This window comes from Polypterus senegalus, chromosome 16, assembly GCF_016835505.1.
Source record: "Polypterus senegalus isolate Bchr_013 chromosome 16, ASM1683550v1, whole genome shotgun sequence".
Classification (NCBI taxonomy): Eukaryota; Metazoa; Chordata; class Cladistia; order Polypteriformes; family Polypteridae; genus Polypterus; species Polypterus senegalus.
Genome location: NC_053169.1, coordinates 88,443,395 through 88,468,698, shown reverse-complemented (window position 1 = coordinate 88,468,698; position 25,304 = coordinate 88,443,395). Strand labels below are relative to the sequence as shown.

Here is a 25,304-nt window from a genome sequence, read left to right as displayed (position 1 = left end):
TATACATTAACATTCACCAAATAGACAGAATCCAGGTGACAGGACTGTAATTTGAAAGCCTGCTAGAAGAGGAGTAAGCAATTTAAGCCGTGCTGAACCGTAATCTTAGGTTGTCAAAAAGAAAGCCATTCTCCCTATGCTAATCAATCAATGTATCAACCGAGCATTCATCTGCTCAGCTTAGCATATATCCCGAGGTCTGATATATCTATTAACTGCCCATCATACAGCTGGGCTGCTGGGTGATGAGATTCCCTCTATCTTGGCATTTGAAGGCAGATAACTAAGCTATCAGCGCCTGGGATAAATACCAGTGTAAAGATTTCTGCACCGTCCCTGAGAGCAAAGACAATGCACCATCCCTGCGCTCATTATAGCGGCCAGCCGACTTAATCCAAAAAGTTGTTTGCTAAGGGAGAAAGCGTGTTATCTAGGAGAAGCACGGTATTTATTTAAAAATGGGGGGAAAAAAGAAAGCCGAACATATACATTCGATTTTTGAGAGGAATGTAAAGTCAATTAAAGAGAAGGACTTTGGAATTAGAAGATGCAGAGATGTTTTTTTTTTCCACTCAAAAATGCATTGCCCTAATGTTCTTAAGCTGAAAAAATCTACTACCATGGTAATGAAATGAAGGCATATAAAAACCACCTCATGAAGATCATGGTAGCGACATGCTCAGATAGACAGACAGACCAGGCAAATTTGCCCGCAACACCTTCTAGAATTACTAGATAGGACCAGGCCATTCGAGAGATATAATCCCTCCAGTATGTCCTGGGTTTGCCCTCGGGTCTCCTCTTAGTAGCTTGTGCATTGTACACCTCCTAGGTGAGGCACTCTTGGTGGGGGTATCCTAACTACATGACCAAACCACTTTACCCGGATCATCTCCACCCGGACAAGCAACAGTTCTTTTTGGAGGTCCCCCACATTGCTAAACTTCTGAATGTACCACAGGGAGTTAGGCCAGTGACCATGTCACCATGTATTGGCTAAAATAGTAAGTTTCATATAAACATTCATCCATAGTATAAGGAGTGCAGACTGCCGATTCCTGTCTTACAACATTCACCCAAAGGAATCACAATCACATACTGGGATAACATGAGTTTTTGGTTTGTCTCACAGTGCCATCATTAATGCACAATATGGTGCAAATCACTACACTGAAAAATTGTTCAAAATAGAAGGTGCTGTTCTGTTACAGTGAACACCATGCAGTCAGTTGAAGTCCATTGGCATGCTATAATTTCAACAAGGAGTGGAGGACTGTCGAATTGGACTTCCATTTTTTCAAGCAGGAAATAGATTTTCTTAGCAATCACCATTTCTGTGAGGGAACATAGACCTTCACCAATCTATTCAGCCATCCTGTGAGTCCATTTAAGGATAGACTTGTTTAGTCCTCATAAATATGTTCTAATATTATCTAATTTCTCATGAGCTAGAATTTTTATATTGTGGAATGTTGTGTGTTTTGGATGTCTGGCAGGGAATGAAGGGAAGGTACTGCCTGCTGTGGTTTGGCCACGGTTTCCTCCCTAACTTTAGTGTTCTTGATGTTTTTTATTTTGCTGGTGTTTTGCGATTTCCTTTGAAATATTTTTGTACAAATTCTATTCATTTATTTTATAATACAACCCCAATTCCAAAAAGGTCGGAACATTGTGTAAAATATAAATAAAAACAGAATGCAATCATTTTCAAATCTCATAAACCCATATTTTATTCACAATGAAACATAAAAACATATCAAATGCTGAAAGTGAGACTTCTTACTATTTCATGAAAAATGTAGCTCATTTGAAATTTGGTGGCAGCAACACATCTCAAAAAAGTTGGGACAGGGCCGTGTTTACCACTGTGTAACAACTCCTCTTCTTTTAACATTCTTTTGGAACTAGGGATTGTATTTAATTATTCTTTAAGTTTGTTTTTTTTTTTGTTTGCTTTTTGAATATTTTTTTTTTAATCTCTTTGTGTTTTTATTTTGTTAACTTCATTTATTATGTCCTTTTTTTGTATGTGGAACTTAAAAGGCTTTCTAAGGGCCGGTTTATACTTCATGCGCAGAACGCTTACACACACACACACATCATGGCTGCCACACGTTCCTAGTGTCCTTTTGATACGCCTTCTGAGCATGTCATCAGAAATGAACACAATGTGTACGTGAGTTGTAGTACTAGCAAAAAGTTGGGTGTTGTGCGTGTTCTCAAGTTTTGATGCATGACAACAGCATTATTGTTTACTATCAACATGTGACAGCAAGCTGCAATGCAGTCCCAACAGAATAAATGTGCGTGCTTCAAAGTTTGATGAATGGTTTGTTGTGGTGAAGCAAATCATCAAACTTAAATGCTGACATGCAAATGTCTTCATGGTGCTTTTCGTCATCCATTTCTCACATAGGCAATGCAGGCATCACATATTGTCCATTGTAATGAAGCAAAACATTTAAAGTCTTTTTCTTCTTTTGTAAATTTGTAACAGCACCAGAATGCTTAGAATTTTTATCTTTAACATCTTTCTTCCATTAACTCACAACACAGGTGAAAACATGTTATTTTTTCACTGTGATTATTTGTTGCATTGCCACCTGCTGGTATCCTCCAGATTTACATAAAGTACGCACACAAGTATAGTCAGTACACTGCTTGTGTAGCAGCAGTATCCTCAAGCGCAAGCGTTAAATATATTTCTGACCAAACGGTGCAGCCATTGGGGAGACCCCTTAGAGCACTTAGCCTGTGATTTTTTTTTTTTTTTTCGTACTATTGCTGAGGTATTAGCATCTATTTTTTGTTTGGATCCCATCTTTAGATATTCTTTACATTATGGTCTCTTGCAAGTTCTGTTACTGATTCTTTTGTTAATGAAGTTTTGCCTCCTGTTTAGGTTTTGTTTTTTGGTTTTTCAATTTGGACATTGTTTTTGGATACATGTCTGTACATTTTGTAACTGTATTTGATAATTTTGAACACTCTTCTTATTTAGTTTTTGAATTCATGCTTTGAATTCACCTTTAATATGTTTAAGAAATTCTCTTTTGTTCTTTTGGGTGTTGGATTTTTACAGTGCTCCCTTTTTATTATTATTACTACCACACTTCTATTCACCTGTTTGTTGTCTGGTGCAAATCTTGTCATCGATATTTAACCCACTTCCTATTGTCCAAATGACTTGAAATTTTGCACACTTACTCACTTCTGATGACAATACATGAATCAATAATCAGTTTCACTAATTGATCTATCAATCCATGTTAATTAAGAAATTAAATTTTCATATGAAGAATAGTTCAAGATTTCTCCAATAGATGGTGCTTGTAGTGGATAGAAATATCCTTTTTGCATCTTGTATGAAGATGTGTGCATATAAACGTCTAAGGAAGTGTTAAAATATTGATTACAAAATTACAGTATACTAAAACAAACCCAAGACTAATAAGTGGAAAATAATATATATATATATATATATATATATATATATATATATATATATATATATATATATATATATATATATATATATATATATATATATAAAATATTTTTTAAAAACCATGCTTATATGAAGTTAAAAAGTGTACTAAAAAGTAAAAATTAAGTCTCTCATACATCACTTGTAAAATATAAGTGTGGACGCTTTTCATCAATGAACTTTCAAAAAACACTTCTCAAAGTCTTCGCAAAAGTTCCATTTAATTTTTTTTATTTTACGAGTGAGAGACTTATTTTTACTTTTTAGTACACTTTTAACTTGATATAAGCATGTTTTTAAAAGTATTTTATTTAATATATATATATATATATATATATATATATATATATATATATATATATATATATATATATATACTTTGAATATACTTTGAATTTAAAAAAGAAAAAAGAACGTCTTTATTTGAAGGCAAAAGCTGACATTCAATTGTAAACCTGTGGTTGTTTGTTTTGCCTTGCTAATTTTTGCATTGAGTTACTCCAGATGTGCTTTGCAAAGGTGCAGTATTTTGAAGATCATTATTTTGTATTTCAATTCCATGTTCAGCCATTTGATAATTTTGAATGGTTAGCTTGTTATCATTATTAGTAAAAATTGAACCTAGACACCTAGTTTTTCTCTGAGCAGTTTTTCTAAATGCTGTTCTAGTGCCCTGAAAGTCTAATTTTACATCTGTTTCTGGCCCATTCACTCTTAAACCTGATATCCCTGACTGTTATCTGTTGCTAGGACCTTCTCATTAAAGCAAATGGAAAATAATTTATAATTCGGATGTTCCTTTTGTTACGACGTTTTAAAATCCCTGCTTTAAAGAGCCAACATGCCGCGTCCTACAATTAGTCTCCATCTTACGTGGCTGCTGGTTTAACGCGTAATGCCTAAATCACTGAGGAATAACTTTAAACTTTAGGCCACCTGTATTAAAATATTGCTACTGTAAAGGAGAAAATGGTACACATTGTTTGGAATCTGTTTTGATACAGTAATGTTCCTGTACGCCACATAGGAGCTGCTTTTCCCGGTGAGATCACAGGTGCCAGCAGGCTTTTAACTCAGAATGCTGTCACATAAACGTTACCCTGCCAAGTCCATTGGACACCTCCAAAATAATAAAACAAGCTCACCTTTGACTTACCTTTTTTTTTTTTTTTTTTTACTTTACTCACTATTCTCACCCTGTCACGGTCATACTAACTGACCCATATTTCTCATGATCCTTGTCAGCACAGTGAGCCATAAAAGCAGCCTCAAAAAAAGGAGATTAAACCCTTATGAGCCACACGGGCTGGAGCCACAGTGCACATTATATTTATTGCCAGGTGTATTTAAATAACAATTAACAAAGTACAGTTAGGATTTTTTGTGTCTTTTTTTTCACTGGCATTTGCTCTTGCTTTGTGGCTGTTGCTTTAAGAATAAAGTATTTAAAAGATAAAAAGGTATAACATATATACATGTATAACACCTTGAATCATTAGCCTAAGTTTGAATGTATTACTGTTGAATATTTATTTATGTTTACTTGGAATATTCCAATCTTATTTTTTGGCTAATTTGACAGCAGTTGTGTGTGTAGGGTGCAAAGCCTGCCTTTTGAGTTACACGTAATGCCTACTTATAGTTTTTTTTAAAGTTAGGTTAGTGCCTACGGTTAGGTTATGATTAGGGCGCCTTAAATTTTGTGAGCATTGTTTTCAGAATTCTCCAAGGATGTCACTTAGATTCCTAAAATGATTTTATGTTGGAGTTTAAATCGTTAAGGTCTTTGGGTAAGGACACTAGTGGGAATGCTCCATTGCCCAAATCTAGTATACCTGTGATAACTGGCATGGCATCTGACTCTCCAACTTCTTCTTTTGAGTGGTGAGCTCCATGCACAGAATATTTTTGGTCTGTGATATCCGTTCCGTTTATGAATCATTATGTTTTCCTGATGGTTTAGTTAGTAATAGTTGCTGTCTTTAAAAACTGTTTTGCTCAGTATTTCATGTAACCCATACATATTTATGTTTTTTAACCTAACCATAGGGTTTTCCCATGACAGTTGATGCTGTAAAATGTTATTTATCCATCCGTTAATGGTATGAACTTTTTTAACCCGCTTATAGGTCATAGGGCCAAAGCAGTACTGGCCTTGATACAGGAACCAGGTCCAGACAGAGTTCCAATACTAAAAACGTATTTTTTCCTAGTAGTTTCGGAGCACTGAGGCCTAGTGGTGAAGACATTGGAGTGCAATACATTACTACTTTGGTCAGCAAAAAAATGTTTTCCTCTTGAATTATTTTGGTCAGGAATAGTGGCTCACCACTCTGCTTAAGTTGACAAATTCTAATTTACTGCAAAGCCATTTTGACCCATGCTGACATCTTATGTATTATACAGTTTAGGATTAATTTAGGTGTTAGCATTGTTCTGTTTCATTTATTATAAGACAGAACTATCTTGGTTATGTGAATTCGGGTGACTCCTTAATTGACTAAATTATAACAAAAGGAGTTCAGACTAAGCAACACATTTTGTTTTTGGTTTATTGTGATACTAAAGGAGATCATTATTATAAAGGGGTAAATCTCTTGAGTTGCTCACCTATCATTCATGTGACATCACTTCCTATCCTATATTGTCCTCGGGCTTCTCTGTTAGGAGCAAGATGAGCTTCTGATGTTAACCTGCCATTGGCGCTGAAATCTGTCCGTAACTGGAGCTCCCATGTGAGGAGTGACCTGGTCAAGCCCAGCTTAGTTTATGAGATCTGATGAGATCGCAACTCTTCCTGGCATGGCTGCAGGCTACAAAGACTGTTGACTAGTGTGCGGGTTTCACTTCATTTCAATTGCTAATCCCAAGTAAAGCACCAGTCAGTCTGGACAGATTGCCAGTTGATCATGTTGAAATGCATCCTTATCCATTATTGGATCTGAAACAGAGGAGGCTTAAGAATTATCGGACTTCTTAGTTAAATTGCAAATCATCGAGAGGCTGCAGGGAGCCGTGTTGCATAGAGACAGAGAAGCAAAAAAGGAAAATATAACCAGAGTGCTTGCTCTTGGCAGAAGATATGGGTGCAAGGCAACACCACCAGTGTGTGGGGCTGTCTAAGCCGATTTAGTAAATGAAATGATTGGTTGTTAATTTATTAACCGTCAGACAAAAAAGAAATCCCTGCTTTCCTTTTACTAGAGGTCAGTGAGCAGCGTGTTGACACATATTAGACTAGGAATGATTAGATGCTAGTTTTGCATATCACATCTTTTGTGTGCTGGGTGCTTAGGGTCTCACTGTGTGGTTCCCCTTTTGAAAAATTGGTGGCAGTAGTGGGATTCAAACTTTTTGTGAAAAAAATGACACTTGGAATGGCTTAAGTGGTATCGATTAGAACTGGGAAAATTCACAGTCTGGGTTGTTCATGCATTGAGCCTCTTCATGTAACAAACTGGGAGTCTAGAGCATGGAGTTGTGGGTTTGAATGTGAGTAAAGGCTCACCACAAGCCTGCAGTTACCTTGGAGACAGCCATGTGCTGAGTGTGCTTACTTATTAAAGGAGCTTTATCTGCTGCAGACAGGTAGTGCCTCTTTAAATATTGAAGCCAGGCACAAGTATGCACCGAAAGCAAGATGTTGTTTTTTTTTCTGCTGGGGGAGGAAACAAAAAAATACAAAAAAGAACACTTTGATGCTTTATCAATATGTTTTAATAAATCCCTTTTTTCCCTGCTACCTCTAATCTTGGCAGAACTGACGTGAAAGGGGGAGTGTGCCCGCCTGGTATACTAGTGTACAGCGCTGCGGATGGCCGCATTTAAGCCGCTTATTATGCTGTCGACTAGGTTTTTTCCTCCAAAGCGGAAACAAAAAGCCAGCAGCTGAACTGCTTCCATCAAAGCTACAAGCAGCCAGAAGTTTATTGAAATGAGTGTTTATTTCTTCCTGTGCCAAACTGTGCGCCCAGCACAATAGCAGCATTATGGCACTTTGTTACTTAACTAAACGAGGACGACTGACAGTAACTGATAAGCATGTCTGCCTCTTCCAGTTGTTAATCTCAGCCGGGAACTGGCTGCTTTGTGCCTGTGACTCCAGCTCAAAGGTCTGCAAATTTCTTGTGTGGATACGATGAATACTGTGCAAGGCCTTTTTGAGCCCCCATGCCTACATGTTTGCCAGCATACCAGCCCACACACTTGCTTACTTGCCTTCCTGGTTCACCTTCCTTCCAATCTGACCATTCTCCTCTTTTTCTGTTTTTCTTCCCAGGCTGTCATCTTTTACTGTGTCTGGCTGATTGCCTTCCCCCCTGACTTCTAGTTTGCCCATCAACCTTCCTTACAACCCTGCTTTCTTTCTGTCCCTACTTGGTTGTCTGAATGTCTTACTACCTGCTCACCCTCTCACTTACCTGGCTGTCTGTATTTAGTCACTGCAGGCACATGCTTGCCTTACCAGGCTTTGTGGCCTGGCATGTGATTTTTGCTCTATCCAACTTGTCATCCTGCTCATCTGCCTGCTTCACAGCATCTGACATTTTGTGCCACCACCACCTGTCATACAAACTGCCAGCTTTTTCATTCACTCGTCTGCCTGCCCAACCCAACTTTCTATCACACCCACTACCTAGAAACCTTACCTCGTAGTATGACTGCCCACCTTTTCACACCTCCAATACTCAGCCTAAAAGCCTAACTAACCTGCCTATAGGTCTGCCTGTCTGTCTGACCTTCTACTTATGTTCACCTCAGCCTTCTGGTCATATTGTCCTTCTACTTACCTCTGCATCTCTGCTAATTTGTTCCTCTTTAAATGCCTGATTGCTAGATTATTAAAAGAATGTTACTGTGGATGAGATTCTGTTTTCAGAACAATTGCCCTGCTGAGAAAAGCCAGCCGCCTGCACAGATCAACCTTTGCATTAGAACCAATCTTGGCCCGGCCAGTAAATCCTTGTAGGCAAAATGAAAAGACAGATTACCAGCTGATCTCTGTCGTGTCCTGTAGGCCAGCTAATCATCTGCAGTGTCACCTGTATGCTCTGTGTTCCCTGTTTTTTTGCCCACCTGTTCCCTTTTTTGAATTGGCACTGTGCCTCATTCACTGGCAGAAGGAGGGCACAACTAGATGGTCAGAGCAGCTTTATTTTGATTCTTGCATTTTAGACATGTAGAGCTGTAAAGTACACTTAGGTCCATAAATATTTGGACAGAGACAACTTTTTTCTCATTTTGCTTCTGTACATTACCACAATGAATTTTAAATGAAACAACTCAGATGCAGTTGAAGTGCAGACTTTCAGCTTTAATTCAGTGGGTTGAACAAAACGATTGCATAAAAATGTGAGGGAACTAAAGCATTTTTTTAAAACAATCCCCTTATTTCAGGGACTCATAAGTAATTGGACAAATTAAATAACTAGAAATAAAATGTTCATTTCTAATACTTGGTTGAAAACCCTTTGCTGGCAATGACAGCCTGAAGTCTTGAACTCCTGGACATCACCAGATGCTGGGTTTCCTCCTTTTTAATGCTCTGCCAGGCCTTTACTGCAGCGACTTTCAGTTGCTGTTAGTTTGTGGGCCTTTCTGTCTGAAGTTTAGTCTTCAACAAGTGAAATGTCTGCTCAATTGGGTTAAGATCAGGTGACTAACTTGGCCATTCAAGAATTTTCCACTTCTTTGCTTTAATAAACTCTTGGGTTGCTTTGGCTGTATGTTTTGGGTCATTGTCCATCTGTATCATGAAATGCCCGCCGCCCAATCAATTTGACGTCATTTAGTTGGATTTGAGCAGACAGTATGTCTCTGAACACCTCAGAATTCATTCGGCTGCTTCTGTCCTGTGTCACATCATCAATAAACACTAGTGTCCCAGTGCCACTGGCAGCCATGCACGCCCAAGCCATCACACTGCCTGACTCCGCCGTGTTTTACAGATGATGTGGTGTGCTTTGGATGATGAGCTGTTCCACGCCTTCTCCATACTTTGTTCTTGCCATCATTCTGGTAGAGGTTGATCTTGGTTTCATCTGTCCATAGAATGTTTTTCCGGAACTGTGAAATCCAATCTAGCCTTTCTGTTCTTGAGGCTTATGAGTGGCTTGCACCTTGCAGTGCACCCTCTGTATTTTACTTTCATGCAGTCTTCTCTTTATGGTAGACTTGGATATCGATACGCCAACAAAGCCCTGGAGAGTGTTGTTCACTCGGTTGGCTGTTGTGAAGGGGTTTCTCTTCATCATGGAAATGATCCACCACTGTTGTCTCTTTGTGGACGTCCAGGTCTTTTTGCGTTGCTGAGTTCACCAGTGCTTGCTTTCTTTCTCAGGATGTACCAAACTGGAGATTTTGCCACTCGTAATATTGTAGCAATTCCTCAGATGTTTTTTTTTCTGTTTTCACAGCTTAAGGATGGCTTCTTTTAACTGCATGGAGAGCTCCTTTGACCGCATGTTGTCTGTTCACAGCAAAATCTTCCACATGCAAGCACCACACCTCACATCAACTCCAGGCCTTTTATCTGCCTGATTGATAAGACATAACGACGGACTTGAACACACCTGCCCATGAAATAGCCTTTGAGTCAATTGTCCAATTACTTATGAGTCCCTGAAATGAAGGGATTGTGTTAATAAAATGCTTTAGTTGCCTCACATTTTTATGCAATCTTTTTGTTCACCCACTGAATTAAAGCTGAAAGTCTGCACTTCAACTGCATCTGAGTTGTTTCATTTAAAATCCATTGTGGTAACGTACAGAACCAAAATTAGGAAAAAAAGGTGTCTCTGTCCAAATATTTATGGACCTAACTGTATGACCATCCCTTTTTTCTTTCTTAAATTTTTGCTTTTACTGTATGTGTGACCCAGCTGTGGTTTCTCTCCCTGTCCTATGTTGTTTTTTGTAAAAGCTTAAGACACTGTAAACTTTGCTATTAAATAGCAATTCAACCTTTAGGGTAATGGGCAATGTAAAGGTTATTTAAACCAGGGAGAGGCAGCTTTCAGTTTATCACCCAAGTTTTGGCTGTGGCGGCCTTTACCTGCTACATCTACAGACACACGATCAAGTCTTTTGGTAGTTGTGGGGTTTGCACTGTGACCTCCAACTTATGGAGATTCCCTCTTCCATTCAAATGTCCAACTGGCTAAGAAGTAAACTTGTATTTTGTCCTGTATTTAATTTTATTTTTCACTTTTGTATATTTCTTTATTAGTGACTAAACAATTGCTGCCATTTACTTTTTATGTATAGTTTAATGGATTGTGCATGACTGCCATGTGCCACAGCCAGTTTTTTAAGATCAGGCTGCTCCTCTATTAACAGTGAATCTAAAAATTAAGACTGTGAAAGAGCAATTACACCTGAGCAGCTTCCTAAACCAAGAAAAATATATTCCTTTTAGTTATTGTTTTGCTACTTTGAGGCTTTTTGTCCTTATTGCTTGTTTAAGGTTGTTACTTTAGCCACTTTGAGTACTCTTTCTAATTAATTGTCTTTAAAAACACTTTCTGATATTCCAGTTTACACTTTTGAATCCAAACTAATTCCTTAGATTTAATTGGACTAGACAGGAGTTTTCCAGTAGTCCGGCTCTGACCTGCTGACATTCTCTGTTTTGTCATCCCTGGATGTAGCCCTTTGTTTTAACAGTGATATATATTTTCTCTTTTCTTATATTTTAGGTGTGTGGCCCTCTGAAGAAGTGCTGGCTTACTACTGCCTGAAAAAGAGGGAAATGTTCAGGTAAATTTTCTAAGTGTATTAAACACTGCCTGTAATGCAGAACAGATATTTTCAGCAGGTTGAACAGTGCCTTTGGATCATGGCAGCTGCAGCCCTGCCTGTAGGTCACCAATACTGCTGCATCAGCGCCTGGCTGAGGTGAAAGACACTGAAGACTTTTGATTTTTACTCAAGGCACTTTCCAAATGCTTTGTGAAGGTCATCTCTTCTCTAGCTTACTAATAAGGCCTTGCTAGTAATATGGTTACAGCAGTATGGCCAGAGCCAACACCACCATGTCTCTATGTTACTAGTGACTGGCCTTGTAGGTCTGTCTACCTTGGTGGAAAAACTACCACCTGATTCTCAGCCACTACAAATGTTCATTCAGGGTAAAACTGCAGGTTTTGTGTTGAGCAGAGTAATGATCCTTAGCTGTGAGCTGTGTGGCCAGGAGCATCATACCTTATCAAGAGTATGTTTTGTACTTTACAACCTAAAATAACCCACACTCAACCTCACATTGTGGGGATCAGGCCAGTGAAGTGCCACCTCTGTAGGTAAATGTGCTGGCTTCCTACTTGTGGCACCAATAAGAGGAATGATGCTGTTAGGGTGGTGTCACAACTCTTTAGGGTCACCCACAAAAAGTCAATCTCCAGCTCAATAATAAGAAATAAATTGTTAAATGTATTATCTGAAAAAATAAATCAGTTAAGCAAAAGGCAGTTTAATCAAGAAATTGATAACCCAATGATAACATAACAAGAACACTGGATTTATAATAATTAACAGGAATATGCCAACAGAAAAATAAGGAAACAAACACTAGAAAACTAATAAACAATTTACACTGAAGTGTTTGGGCTAAATTGTTATCATCGGAAATTCACAATTTTTGAACAAATATCAAGTCCGGAAGCCCAATCTGTTAACCAAGGCCAAATACACACACTATAAGTCAAGAACCAGAATCCAATCCAAAACACACTAGAAATACAGGCAAGAAGTGGTCTGCATACAGTAGATGAACACTCCCACAGAATGCCTAAGCCAAGAAGAGAGACTCGCAGTTGTGTTTTATTTGACTTTACATGGCTTCTGTAATTAATGACAAACCCTCATAATTGATAGTAACTGGAGGCCCCACTCCTGAGATGCATTTTTTAAAAGGAACAGGTACTTATAAAGAATACAGTCAAAAAGCAAATAAAAGGAGGAGCTGAGGTGGGGCTCCTAAAGAATAATGTCAGATGGGGATGCGGAGAAGACTGGAAATGTTGCTTCCCTGGACAGATTCTCTGTTGGAATTTCCCGGTGCTCCATTTATTTACTACTATTATGTTTGGCCAGCCACCACATGCTAATTTCAGCTGCGTGGGTTAAAACCGTGCTTTTGCTGTAATACTCTATTTTTAAATGTTTCACAGCAGCCTGCATGACCTGTACAGTGAGTACACAGTCATCAGTCAAGGAGGTTTTTTTCCCCCATGAACAAATATAAAACTTCATATACCATACTATGTAATTTAGGCACTTTGGTATAGTGGCTAAGGTGATGGAGTTTGAACCACAATAATGCCAGTTTAATTCCTGGCTGTGAGTCACTCTCTGAATTTGAGTAAGTTGCTTAACTTGCCTATGCTCCAACTGTTTAAAAAATAAAGAGAAAAGGTGTAAACTGTTGCATTAATGTTCTAAACTTGCACATTTTCTTTGATAAAGACACCAGCAAATTGTAAAGTAATAAGATACTGTATATAGATGGATACATTCTGTATAATTTTTATTTCCTTTAATTATTTTTAATTCTATCAGTTTATGATATAAATCTACTTCATCTGCCACACTTTTGCAGGGAGGCACAGATTATCCCAACAAAATTAGACCCGAGGCAGGAACTAAATAATAATAAATCAGCATACACTTGGCAATATTTTGTCTAGTTTACAGATGATAGTCAGTTTTATTATGTCATGAATACCTGTTGTGGAATTTTCTTTTAAATAACAGATGAGGTTGCTCCTGCAAAGTTTCATATTCAAAAGATCTGAGGAAACAGTAACATAAACCGTTCTACGTTTACAATGACAATGCTAAACAAATATGAAAGAGCTGAGCTTATAAAGACTAGGCTCATTCACATAACACAGATTTCTAACACACATTACATCACATTGCAGTGTCTGATGACCAAAAGGCAACAACAACAACAAAGAAAGATGGAGGCGATGACTAGAATGTCCAACGAATACAGGCAACAATAAGCACCAAGAAAGAGTGGTGTTACACCAACATATCCACTTATCACCATGCCGCAATGTTCCCACCGATGAGTCTATAGTCCTCACCAATAGATGAGAACCATTTCCATTTCTTGCAGTTCTAATCATTTTGCTGCAGAATTACTACCTGATAGGGGATTTACACAGTGTTGTCAAAAGGGAAAAACAATTCTACAGCCCATTCCAAAGAACATTTCAACCGACATTTAATGATTGAACTACATCTTTATTCCAAAAAAATTATGGAAGACGTTACATCAATTAATAGCTCATTAGCATTTGCATCTATAGTGCCAGGATTGCATCTCCATCAGGCTTTCATCTGTATTGTTTTATGACTAATGTTGCGATTTATCATCATGCCGGTGCATTACATTCAACTAATGAATAAAGAAGAGAGTATGCCAAAGACATTGTATACAAAGAGATCTTTTGTCTTAAGTATGTATACTAATCCCTAATCCATAAAATAAGGAAATTATTTTACTGTAAACACATTTTCACTTGACACTTCCAGTTACATAGCCCCAATTTCTGCTCTATCAGTCAATTCTGCTTTCAATACAAATGGTATATTCTGCATTCCTAATATCACTAAGATATAGATTGTTTTTTTCCTATTTTCTTACTTCCATTCTTTTCCTCTACTACCATTGCCCCTGTTTTACTAAATAGGATTTTCTCTAGTAAAGAATAATACATAAAAAATACACAGAAAATGTAATTTACAATATTATAGCATTTAAAAAGAGAATGATGCTATTGCAGTATTTAGCTTCAGTAACACAAACAGGAGTTTCTTCATTTTTCATTTAACCAGCTGACCTCTAGATGAAATATGTGAAGGTAGAAAAGTTATTTTGCCCAAGCTGAGCTTTCATCAACAAAATATTTAGTGATCCTTAAAATGCTTTACCTCGCTAACAAGGAGTAATACTGCTATAGTACTTGTTAGTGGGAATAATTTGTGTATTAACCTCCTTTGGTATTTAGTTTTAGCCAGATGATATACATACAGGACATCTTTTTCTAATGCAGCTATGGATTGTTTCACCTTTTTTGCTTGATGTTTGCATTGTCATGTACTAATGTTTCTTATATTATGATGATTCAAGTATGAGATATTATTCTGGCAGTTTTATGTAACCAGTATTGTTTTTGAATCTCTAGTAACTGTATTGCTTGGGAATAAACATTAATTGTTTGCCACATGCTATATTTAACTGCTGAATGCTAGGGCTACTCATGCATGATTTGGTAATTTCAATTTAGATGAACATTAGACGTGATTACTAAAATTTATTTTTGTTTTCATTTTTAACATTTTGAAAATACTCCACTTTCACAATGCTTTTCCTGGTGAGCTGGGTAGAACAGGCCACCCTATCCTAGACAACTTTTTCCAGCTCACTATGCGGAATTCCCATATACTACAAGGCCAGACAAGACATGTTGGACCCAATGGACGGATAATATCTACCTGTATATCTTCTTCTCATGTACTCCACCATGGGCAGCAGCCAGAGGACATTGTAACTGTATGTCTAAATCACTTCAACTGTCTCCTCTCAACTCAGAGAAAACAATAGTACAACTCCTTATCACAGATTTCATTCTTTCATTCATTACTTAGAGCTTGTTACAAAAGTTAAGGATCTGACTAGTAAAATATCTCTCCCAATTTACCCCTACATCCTTACATGGTGTCTGTAAAAATGGTTTCACTGCACAGACTTGTTGGCCAGTCTCATCATCTGTGCCCTCACTCAGGAACACATCTGTAAAGTCCTAGTGCAGCAGCATTGCACCCTGTACATGTAGGGAACACGCCACTGTAGCCCTGCAGCACGTAAACTGTGTGACAGTTGCTGATTTCAATATACCAATGTACATTCATACTCCTAGGCTCTATTCTGTTATTGCAGTCCCTATATTCAGCAGTTTAGATAGATCAAATGGCACTTTGATATGTCTGATTAAAAAAAAAATGTCTAGGCCCAGGGCCTGATTTGACAAATAAGCAAACTTTATTTAGCAAATCTCCTTTCCATTGTAAAAGCCTGCTGTTAGAACTGTACAGTTTTTTGCATATGTATTTCATATAAGGACTTTAAGGATAAGTGAATAGCTCAGGGTCACCCACTGGTTAGTAGTGATGATAATAGAAACTTTATGACTTACAGTCCAACACATAAGACACTAAGCCACACTGTTGTCAGCAGTGCAGGATTCAAACCTAAAGTGAATGGTTAATGCAGCAAATTCTACAAATGTTTTCCTAATGGCAATGCACAGACGAATTGTGGTTTCTAACCCTGCAGTGATCAATTAAATACAGTCCATGGCCTATGGTTGTTGCCGATGAGAACCTTTGTGCAATACAGTCTTTATTGTTTCTTCCTTTCGACTTGCTCTTGATGGTAAGCTTATCTAGATCTGTATAAGCCTGTGGATTCTTGCCTTTGTCATTCACAAACTGTCTTCCTAGAGCCACTATACATAAACCTTGAGGTGTACCCTTTTATACATGCTATCCACTGGGCTGAACTGTTAAATGAAAGGATATCTAAAGTAAAAAATAAAGCGAGTAAACTCACTTTGTCATGACTAAACGAAAATATGTAATTGCTAACAAGGGACCAGTAGGATGCAGAAAAAACAGTTGTGTAAAGACAGTGTCTGCTTGAATAGGTGCATCTATCTAGTACCAGGTAAGACCCCCCTTTTTGCCTCCGTTTCACCCTGAATTTTTCAAGGCATGAATCCAAGAAGTTGCTGGAAACATTTTGTCAGAATTGTGGTCCATGCAGCTTTGATAGAATCACAAAGTTTCTCCAGAATTTTCAGTTGTACATTTATTTTATGAAACTCCCTTTCCACCTTATCCCAAACAGCTTAGTTTTATTTAAATCTGGGGGCTGCTCGGACTATTGGAGTAAATTTAATTTAGCTTAGGATAATGAACAGTTTGTGAAATGATGGCCTGTGGCCACAAAGGGGTGCACATGGTCAGCAACAATGCTTTAGACCGCGGCAGTCAGATGGTGCTCTGTGGGTGTTAGAAGACCTAACAACACCACAATACTACTACTTCTACCACCCATCTGTACCATGGAACACAACATATATATATTATACCAAGATTTGACGTACCCTCTCCATATTGCAGCAGAAATCAGGATTAATTAGACAGAGCAAATCTTCATTTGTTTAGGTTTGGTGATCAAGTGCCCACTCTAGGCTCAGTTTTGCTGTTTTTAGCTGGCATGGTCTGCTTCTGCAGTATCCCATCTGCTTCAAGATCCAGTGTGTTCATAGATATCTATCTGTACACCACTGTTGTTAATAGCTGCTGTTTGAGTGTTAGTGTCCTTTGTTACTGTGAACAAGTGTGGTCAGTCTTTCTCATTAATGTGTGTTTCTGCTCACAGGGTGTCTGCTTGTGTATCTCACTGTTCTTTGCAAAAATTAGGACATGTTTCTGAGAATCTGGAATTGTCGTGTATTGCACAATCATTCTTACCACAGCAAAAGTCACCTCAGTCATGCATCTTACCAATTCTACTGTTTTGTCAAACGCTAACTAAACATCTTCACAATTTCTGCATGCTGTATACATTGAGTTGCAGCTGCAAGATTGACTGTTTATAGATTTGGGCTGTTTGTCTTCATGAACAGATTTATGTATTAAAGTAAGTATATTCATGTACACATTTACTGTGTGACCACACAGTGTGTGCCTAGCAGTCAAGAATGCTTCCATTTCTTGTTTCAAGTCCACCTACAGAGGGCCTAGTGTTGGTTTTAGCCCTTTAGCTGTGTCTTTCAGCCCAGACCTTCCTGTATGTAAGTAAAACATTTAGAAATTTCTTGAATTTCACATATAAGCACGTTAAATATTTAATTGGAGAAACCACTGAAGAAGGAAAATGGGCACAAATTTGACTTTACAGAATATTGGGATCAAATGGAAAGAGCGAGGAAAAAGTTTGGTAAATTCTCTGAATATCACTGGAGATTAAAAAAAAAAAAAATCGTGTTGAAGAAAATGGTGAGGGAGGACAAAGAGAAAAAGGGAACAAAAGGACTGGCAGTATGGGTGAGAAAACAAAGAATGGAACTAAAGAACACTGGTAATAATGGAGGATAAGGATAAGAGAATGAAGATTAAGGTAACGATGTTATGAATAAGGGTGACATAGTGGCGCAGTGGTAGTGCTGCTGCCTCACAGTAAGGAGGCCAGGTTTTTCATCCTGGGTCCTCCCTGCTTGGAGTTTGCATGTTCTTCTTGTGTCTGTGGGTTCCCTCCAGGTGCTACAGTTTCCTCCCACAGTCCAAAGGCATGCAGGTTAAGTGAATACCAGATCCTAAATTGGCTGTGGTTTGTGGTTGGTGTGTGTGTGTGTGTGTGAGTGTGCGTGTGTGTTTGTTCGCCCTGCTGTGTACTGGTGCCCTGTCCAGGGTTTGTTCCTAGCTTGCACCCTATGCTAGCTACTCTATGCACCCTATAGGCTCCAGCACCTCCTGCAACCCTGTTTAGGACTAAGCGGGCTAGAAAATGACTAACTGGCTCTTTTGAATAAAAAGAGTATAGTGCAAGAGTTATGAAGAGTAAGGAAGCCCTTATCAAGGTCTACAATTGTGATTTTAACAGTTTGTGCCAGGGCTTTTAAAGTTGCCTGAACGTCCTGCCCTTGCCAAGCGTAACAACTAAACTGCCTTTGTCTGCTGATCATTTAGACCAGGCAATTGAAAAGTCCATTAGTACCTCTGCCTAGTAACATCTATCATATTTCATACTTGTGTGTGGTTTATTAAACTCTTGTCTCTTTCTGTTTACTATTAGGGATCTCACTGTGTGTGAACTGGGAGGAGGCATGACGTGCCTTGCAGGAATCATGGTACGTACTCATAAGATGGTAAATTACAGGTTCCAAGACAATATTTTCAGACTGTAAATCATCGCTGGTCCCCCAGCAGCATAATGTGATATCCGCACTCATATCAGAGAACAGGTGTCAATAATTATGTCCTATTATCTGTTATCACGACAACCCCCACAGCCCATACCCCCTTGCCCTAACCACCATGGTCCTGTGGAGCTCTTGCTGATGAAAATTTGCAAGTATTTATAATAATCCTGAAGTTTTATCCAGTCTTAAAAGAAGGCCTGTTATGACAACTTTGGGGGAAAAAGTATGTGCTGCCATTTGGATTTTCTGAATCTTTTCATACTTCTGAGGTTGATTTTGGTTTCAGAGTAAAAAGTGTACTAGTTAAATGCACATGTGTGGTTTGTACACTTGTTTGGAGTGAAAAATATTCCAGCAAGTAAAATACCAATGTAAAAAGTAATCCACTCTAGCAAACACACACACCTTCCGCCAATACAATCAAAGTGATATATAGGATTAGGTGTGTGAATGATTAAGTAAGCAGACAATGTTGCTTTTTGCCCAGCATGATCTAATTTCATATTTTCTATCATAATTAATCTTAAATTTTATACAAAAGAAATAGGTTGGGAACTGAAATAGAATACAGATGCTTGTTGTATGTTTGTTTGCCAAACAGTACCTGGATGACCTCCTGACCTCCACAGGAACAGTGCTGTTAGTTTTTTTTTTTTTAATAATAAGGTGCAGATTTTCTTAGTGGGGCTGGCAGTTGCGAAGAGTAAGACACTTGTAGAGCTCAGGTAACACTGCCATGTATGTAACAAGGTTTTATAGGATCGGTTTAATAAAGGTGTACCTAAGTAAAGTGCAGGGGATTTGAGAGGGATTAGGTAAAGAGAGAGGGAATGAAATGATCGATTGAGCGACAAAGAGATAGATAGATCGGGGTGAAAGCATGCTGTTGGAGAAATGGGCAACGCAATGATACACATGGGCCTTCACAGAGAGCAGAGTCACAAGTGATGTGCTGCAGTGAGGGGCAGGGATGATAGTGGGATGCTGTGCAATTCTCAGGTACCGACTGTCGAGTTTGAGAGGAGCGGCAGCCCAGAAGTCCTGATTCGATGGCAGTGTCTAGGCTGCAGAACTGCTGCAAGTAAGGCATGAAGACGTCTGTGGGGAACTGCTGACTTGAAAGCAAAGTTAGCATAAGGAAGGAGTGGATGAGGCAGGCAAAAGTTGCGAGTGTACTTGTCGGGGGAGTGGTGATGTGATGGGGACATCCGGACAAACTGAGGGCCATAGACTTTGCTGGAAGTGTTGTTACTGCCCTGGGGAATGGTGATTGGAACATTTCTTGTATTTCTGTTTCTGTTGCTTGTACGGGTGGACATCCTGATATTGCTTCTTTTTAAGAAATATTTATTTAATTATAGATTATGGATTTTTCCATTTGAACTTTGGCACAATCACTGTTATTAATAAACTCCAGGACTGTTTTGCAAAATTCAATCTGGTTATGGTCTGTCTGCAGACAGACCATCCATACTCCAGAATGCCTTGCAAATGTACCCTGCACATCTTTGAAATATAAGAGAAAACCTAAGAAAAATCAGGAGCAAGTCAACAATTCAAAATTGGTGTCATTACTTTATTTTTTTCCTGCTTGAGGGCAGAGATGTAAGGATATGATGATATTCACAAGCCCACTCTTGGGGTCAGTTTAGTGGAACTTTGAGGTGCAGAGATTAAAAAATCGGTTGACTGTTGTTTGTATGCAATCACCAGCAGCTATTCAAAGTATTCAGCCTTTAAGAGACATGGAGTCTGTGCTTGAAAAAGTGTGATTTTAAGGTCTCTGTATTAGAATTATTTTTCTTTTGAATTTTTTTCCTTGCCTTGTTTATAGATTATTGTTCAACCCATGGGATGTTGTTGTTATGATAAGTTCAAGTTTGCCATTAGTTTTTGGATGTGGTTTTCGTTAACATTTAATTTTTCTTTAAAATGGTTCCATTTTGGTTCCCAATACATAACAGTCATAAATATGGCAGCCATTGCACACTTCTTTACTCCTTGATGGGTAAAACTTTATTGGTAAAAGAAATGCTCTTAATTTAGATTCTAAACAAATAGTGAGGTTTAGTTTTGGGGTTTCTTACTTTGATTGTAATATAAGATTTCTTTTTTCAGCTTTGCTCTAAAATATTGGTGTTCTAAGTTCTGCTTCCTTCCCTGGTTTTCACCTTGTGTCTGTTTGACTATGCCTTGATCCTGGCTTTGCAAATCATCTCCTAGTCCTGTACCCTTCTTTCTTCACAGTAATCATTGTGTGCTTTCATATATTTACAACACTGTTTAGCCTTACTGGGTGACTTCAGCTCTTATGTGGAGAAAACAGAGAATACCTGGAGGGCATTAAACAGACTGCCTGATAGCATTAAATTGCAACTAGATTTCTGTGCTAGTCATATATACAGAACACCATGTTCCAATACTGTGTTGCTCATAAATATACCTAGTACCAGAGTACCTTGGACTGATTGTTAGTGATTGATTTTGTGGTTATGTTGTTTGATCCAAGGCAGACTGTTCTAGACACTAAGTTAAAGAAAGGTGCTCTGCTGTGAACTGTTTATGACTTGGACGTCAGCTGGCACAGATGGATTGAGTGCAACTTGAAGACCCAAATACTGTAGATAGGGAGGGTACGCTGAGGAAGAGTAGTAGATGCTTTGGTTCTGCATAAATTATACTCAAAGGAGCTTCCCTTGCATCTTAGCGGAGGGTAGGGCATAAAATCCAAATTCCTCCTCGTAATGATGCAAGGCCCTCCATCCAATGTTAGCAGGAGAATCCCTGGATTTGATTAAAAGTTGCTGGTAGCTGACAAAGGTTGCAGCTGTGACAGTATCCAAAGTAAAGGCCAATGTATGCTAGTATTTTGGTGAGATAATGGAGAATGAATAGTGGAGGCATTGAAAGAGATTGTGGCAAAGCTTTTAATGCCCTTTTAAAGGTAAGCAAGATATTGCCCAAGCTGTTCCCAGCAGTGGTGGGGAAACATTAGCCTCAGCTATCATCAAGAGGTGAGAGGAACATTTGAAGAACTCGTAAATCAAGTGCATGCCAAATTTCCCCCTGGGGACCAAAAACCTTCTGTCTATCCATGCATCTATCATATGGTGACTTTCAGATCGATCTATCTATCTATCTATCTATCTATCTATCTATCTATCTATCTATCTATCTATCTATCTATCTATCTATCTATCTATCTATCTATCTATCTATCTATCAATCAATCATATAGTGCCTTACATCTATCTATTTATCTATAATATTAAAAGGCAAAGCCCTCACTAACTAACTGACTGACTCACTCACTTACTCACTCACTGACTCATCACTAATTCTCCAACTTCCCATGTTAGGTAGAAGGCTGAAATTTGGTAGGCTTATTCCTTACAGCTTACTTACAAAAGTTAAGCAGGTTTCATTTCGAAATTCTACACGTAACGGTCGACAACGTCCGTCATGTTGAACTTTATTTATGGCCCCATCTTCACGAAATTTGGTAGGCGGCTTCCCTGCGCTAACCGAAACCAATGTACATACTTATTTCGGTGGTATGATGCCACTGTCAGCCGCCATATTGAACTTTCCAACGTCACTAATTCTCCCACTTCCCGTGTAGGTAGAAGGCTGAAATTTGTCAGGCTCATTCCTTACAGCTTACTTACAACAGTTAAGCAGGTTTCATTTCGAAATTCTACGCATAACGGTCAACAACGTCCGCCATGTTGAACTTTCTTATTTATGGCCCCATCTTCTCGAAATTTGGTAGGCGGCTTCCCTCCACTAACTGAAACCAATGTACGTACTTATTTCGGTAGTATGATGCCACTGTCGGCCGCCATATTGAACTTTTCAACAGTCTTTGTTACTTATGGGCCCATCTTCAAGAAATTTGGTAGGCTTATTCCTTACAGCTTACTTACAACAGTTAAGCAGGTTTCATTTCGAAATTCTACGCATAACGGTCAACAACGTCCGCCATGTTAAACTTCCTTATTTATGGCCCCATCTTCTCGAAATTTGGTAGGTGGCCTCCCTGCACTAACCGAAACCAATGTACGTACTTGTTTCGGTGGTATGATGCCACTGTTGGCCGCCATATTAAACTTTTCAACAGTCTTTGTTACTTATGGGCCCATCTTCAAGAAATTTGGTACACGGGTTCCCAACGCTAACTGAATCCTACTTACATACATATATACGTCCATAGCCTGCACCTCTGTCACCGTGTGAGGTGCTGTTGGGTCCCCCATCCTAACACCTCCCACGTTGTTGGCTACCTGCCTATATAAAACCATCCGTCGCTCCGGTCTCTACATTCCCTTCCTTGCTTCGCCACGTGATTCACGTCTCCCTACTGATAACTACAGCCTTTTTGTTTAATCCACGGCTTCTCCGCTGTTTTATTGTTTGTTTATTACAATTATAGTTATTGTGTTGGTATTTTACACTTACTTTACATTGCTCAGGTACCCATTTCCTTTATCATTTCAATCCCCATTATCATGTCTATCGAGGTGATCACCATCGATCAAAGAACTGTCACTTACCGAGTGGTTTCCATGCCCGGAGATGGCACCTACCTTTTCCATTCTCTTTGTTACATATTGCACGGCCATATCAGGCTCACTCTTGATATCCGGAGAAACATTGTGTCTTATGTATTGAATGACTGGGAAAGGTTCAAGGTGTGGACTGATGACGGTACAAGAGATAAGTATACTACACAGGAGCACTAGAAGAGTGAAATGCTTAAGCCCTTCACCTATGGTTCTGCATGTGACTTGATGGCTGCCGCTGAATTGTTCGGTTGTCGCTTTCAAGTATACCGAAATGGCCAAATATTTTACACATTTCGACAACCGCCAATGCCTCTTAAACATCTTAGATTCACAGGTGACGATTTCAGTAGTGGACACTTTGATGTTTATGAATGTTTAAACTCTCAAAAGCTGGATGTGAAGTTATCGATGAAACCGGTTGTGTGCTTACAACGCTTGACAGATGCCGAATGTCACTTCAACACAAGTCCTGCAAATACTGTCGTAATTGAAACAAACCATGAAACTCAAACCAATTATGACAGCAGCAATCCAAGCTGTGAGATTTGAAACAAGATTACTGTTCACATGGCCAACTGTACGTTACATGCTCAAGAGTAAGCTCAGCGCACAGCTTGGTCATATTACAACTGGAGGGCTGAACTGACAACGTGGCATACAAAGAGATCCTTAACAAATAATTATTGGTGTATTTTCCCTCAGTTTAAAAAGGTTTAATTTTCTTCTTAATAAAAATTTTAAGGCAGTACTTCGCCTCTGCGAAGCGCGGGTATTTTGCTAGTCTGTCATATTGTGCCTTATATCTATCTATCTATCTATCTATCTATCTATCTATCTATCTATCTATCTATCTATCTATCTATCTATCTATCTATCTATCTATCTATCTATCAATTAGTGTAGTATATTTATCTATTAATTAGTGTATTCTCTCTCTCTCTCTCTCTCTCTCTCCAGAAGAAGCTGTCCCAGAGGCATTGGGTGTAGCTAAATGCACATAATGTTCTGGGAGCTTTTCTGTTTATGTACCTTTTTTATTGACAGGACATGAATATTGCCTTGAGACTGGCAGAGTGGTTGTTGCTATTTAAAAAGGGGTACATGGGGGAATATGCCACGTACCTTTTCTATGTTGGAGAAGTTGAATGGCGACTACATTTGATAGATGAACTTCAAATTCAGAATGAGCAATATGATACTTCAGGGGTCATGGAATTTCAACAATCCTGTGCACATGTGCTTTGTCAATCTCGAAAAAAACTTGTGACAGCATACTCTGTGGTATCTTGTGGAAGTTGCAAAAGAGTATAATGTTCTGAATCAGTGCTATATATACCATTTGGTTCAAGGATTTGTAGAGTAAGAGTTATGTTTTGGAATCATGACGTTCATCAGTGAATCAGTGCAGGAGCTGCAGTTGTATAAACATTGTACTAGATTGTACAGTTGGTCTACAATCCCATTATAATCTATGGGCACAAGCTTTGATAGTGACCAAAAAAATTAGATCATGAGTATAAAAGCCTGAAATGAAGCTTGTGGACAGGGTGAGATGCTTGGCAGTATGCGAGGACCTCAGAGCAGAATGGCTTCTCTTCTGGATAGAGAGGAGTCTGTTTAAAGTTTTTTCTCATGTGGGCACCTCAAGTGGGTGTTGTAGTAGGTATGGCCCACTGGTATATCACTAATGGGCATGCTAGACAGCTGCTTCTTCATTTTCCTGAGAGCATCTTGGTATTTTCTGGGATCATGTTGCTAAGGATAGGGAGGGCGGGTTAGCCCTGTTCGGTGTATTGCTACTGTTACCAGAAAATAATAAAGGAGATTCAGAAAACCCAGACATATATAAGTAACATTTATGAACTACTGTGTCTTGTGGGCTTCTAAAATTAAATGGGGCATGCAGGACATTTTTACTGGGTTGATGTTGTGTCACGCTTTATGGGCAGAAGTGTGATAAGCCTCTAAAAGTTAGAAAAGCCTTCTTAATTTCTTCTCAGTATTAGTGGTATACACAAGCAGAAGTGGGATCTCCTTCATGCATCATTATGTTTTGTTTTTCAGTCATATCCCATCTCTCTTTTGAGGGAAACACAGTACTCTTTTTAGTATATTAAGTGTCTACTGTGATAACACTTGGTACATGTTAATGGATAAAAGTCTTGATTTACTCTCAAAGATACAGACTTTCTTTAAAGAGAAAAAGATCAACTTCATACCAGGTAGTATGTGGAGTGTTTTATGGGAGAGTGTCTG

General features: G+C 38.6%; 1 protein-coding gene across 2 annotated transcripts in view; it reads left to right on the top strand.

Annotated features, from left to right (window-relative positions):
* The window catches only part of camkmt (calmodulin-lysine N-methyltransferase), a 421,353-nt gene that overhangs the window by 331,533 nt on the left and 64,516 nt on the right, over positions 1–25,304 (top strand). For both annotated transcript variants that reach the window (XM_039738015.1, XM_039738014.1), the window contains exons 4-5: positions 11,185–11,245; positions 18,357–18,411. In XM_039738015.1, the coding sequence (XP_039593949.1) occupies positions 11,185–11,245; positions 18,357–18,411 (116 nt within the window). The remainder of the gene's footprint in view (positions 1–11,184; positions 11,246–18,356; positions 18,412–25,304) is intronic.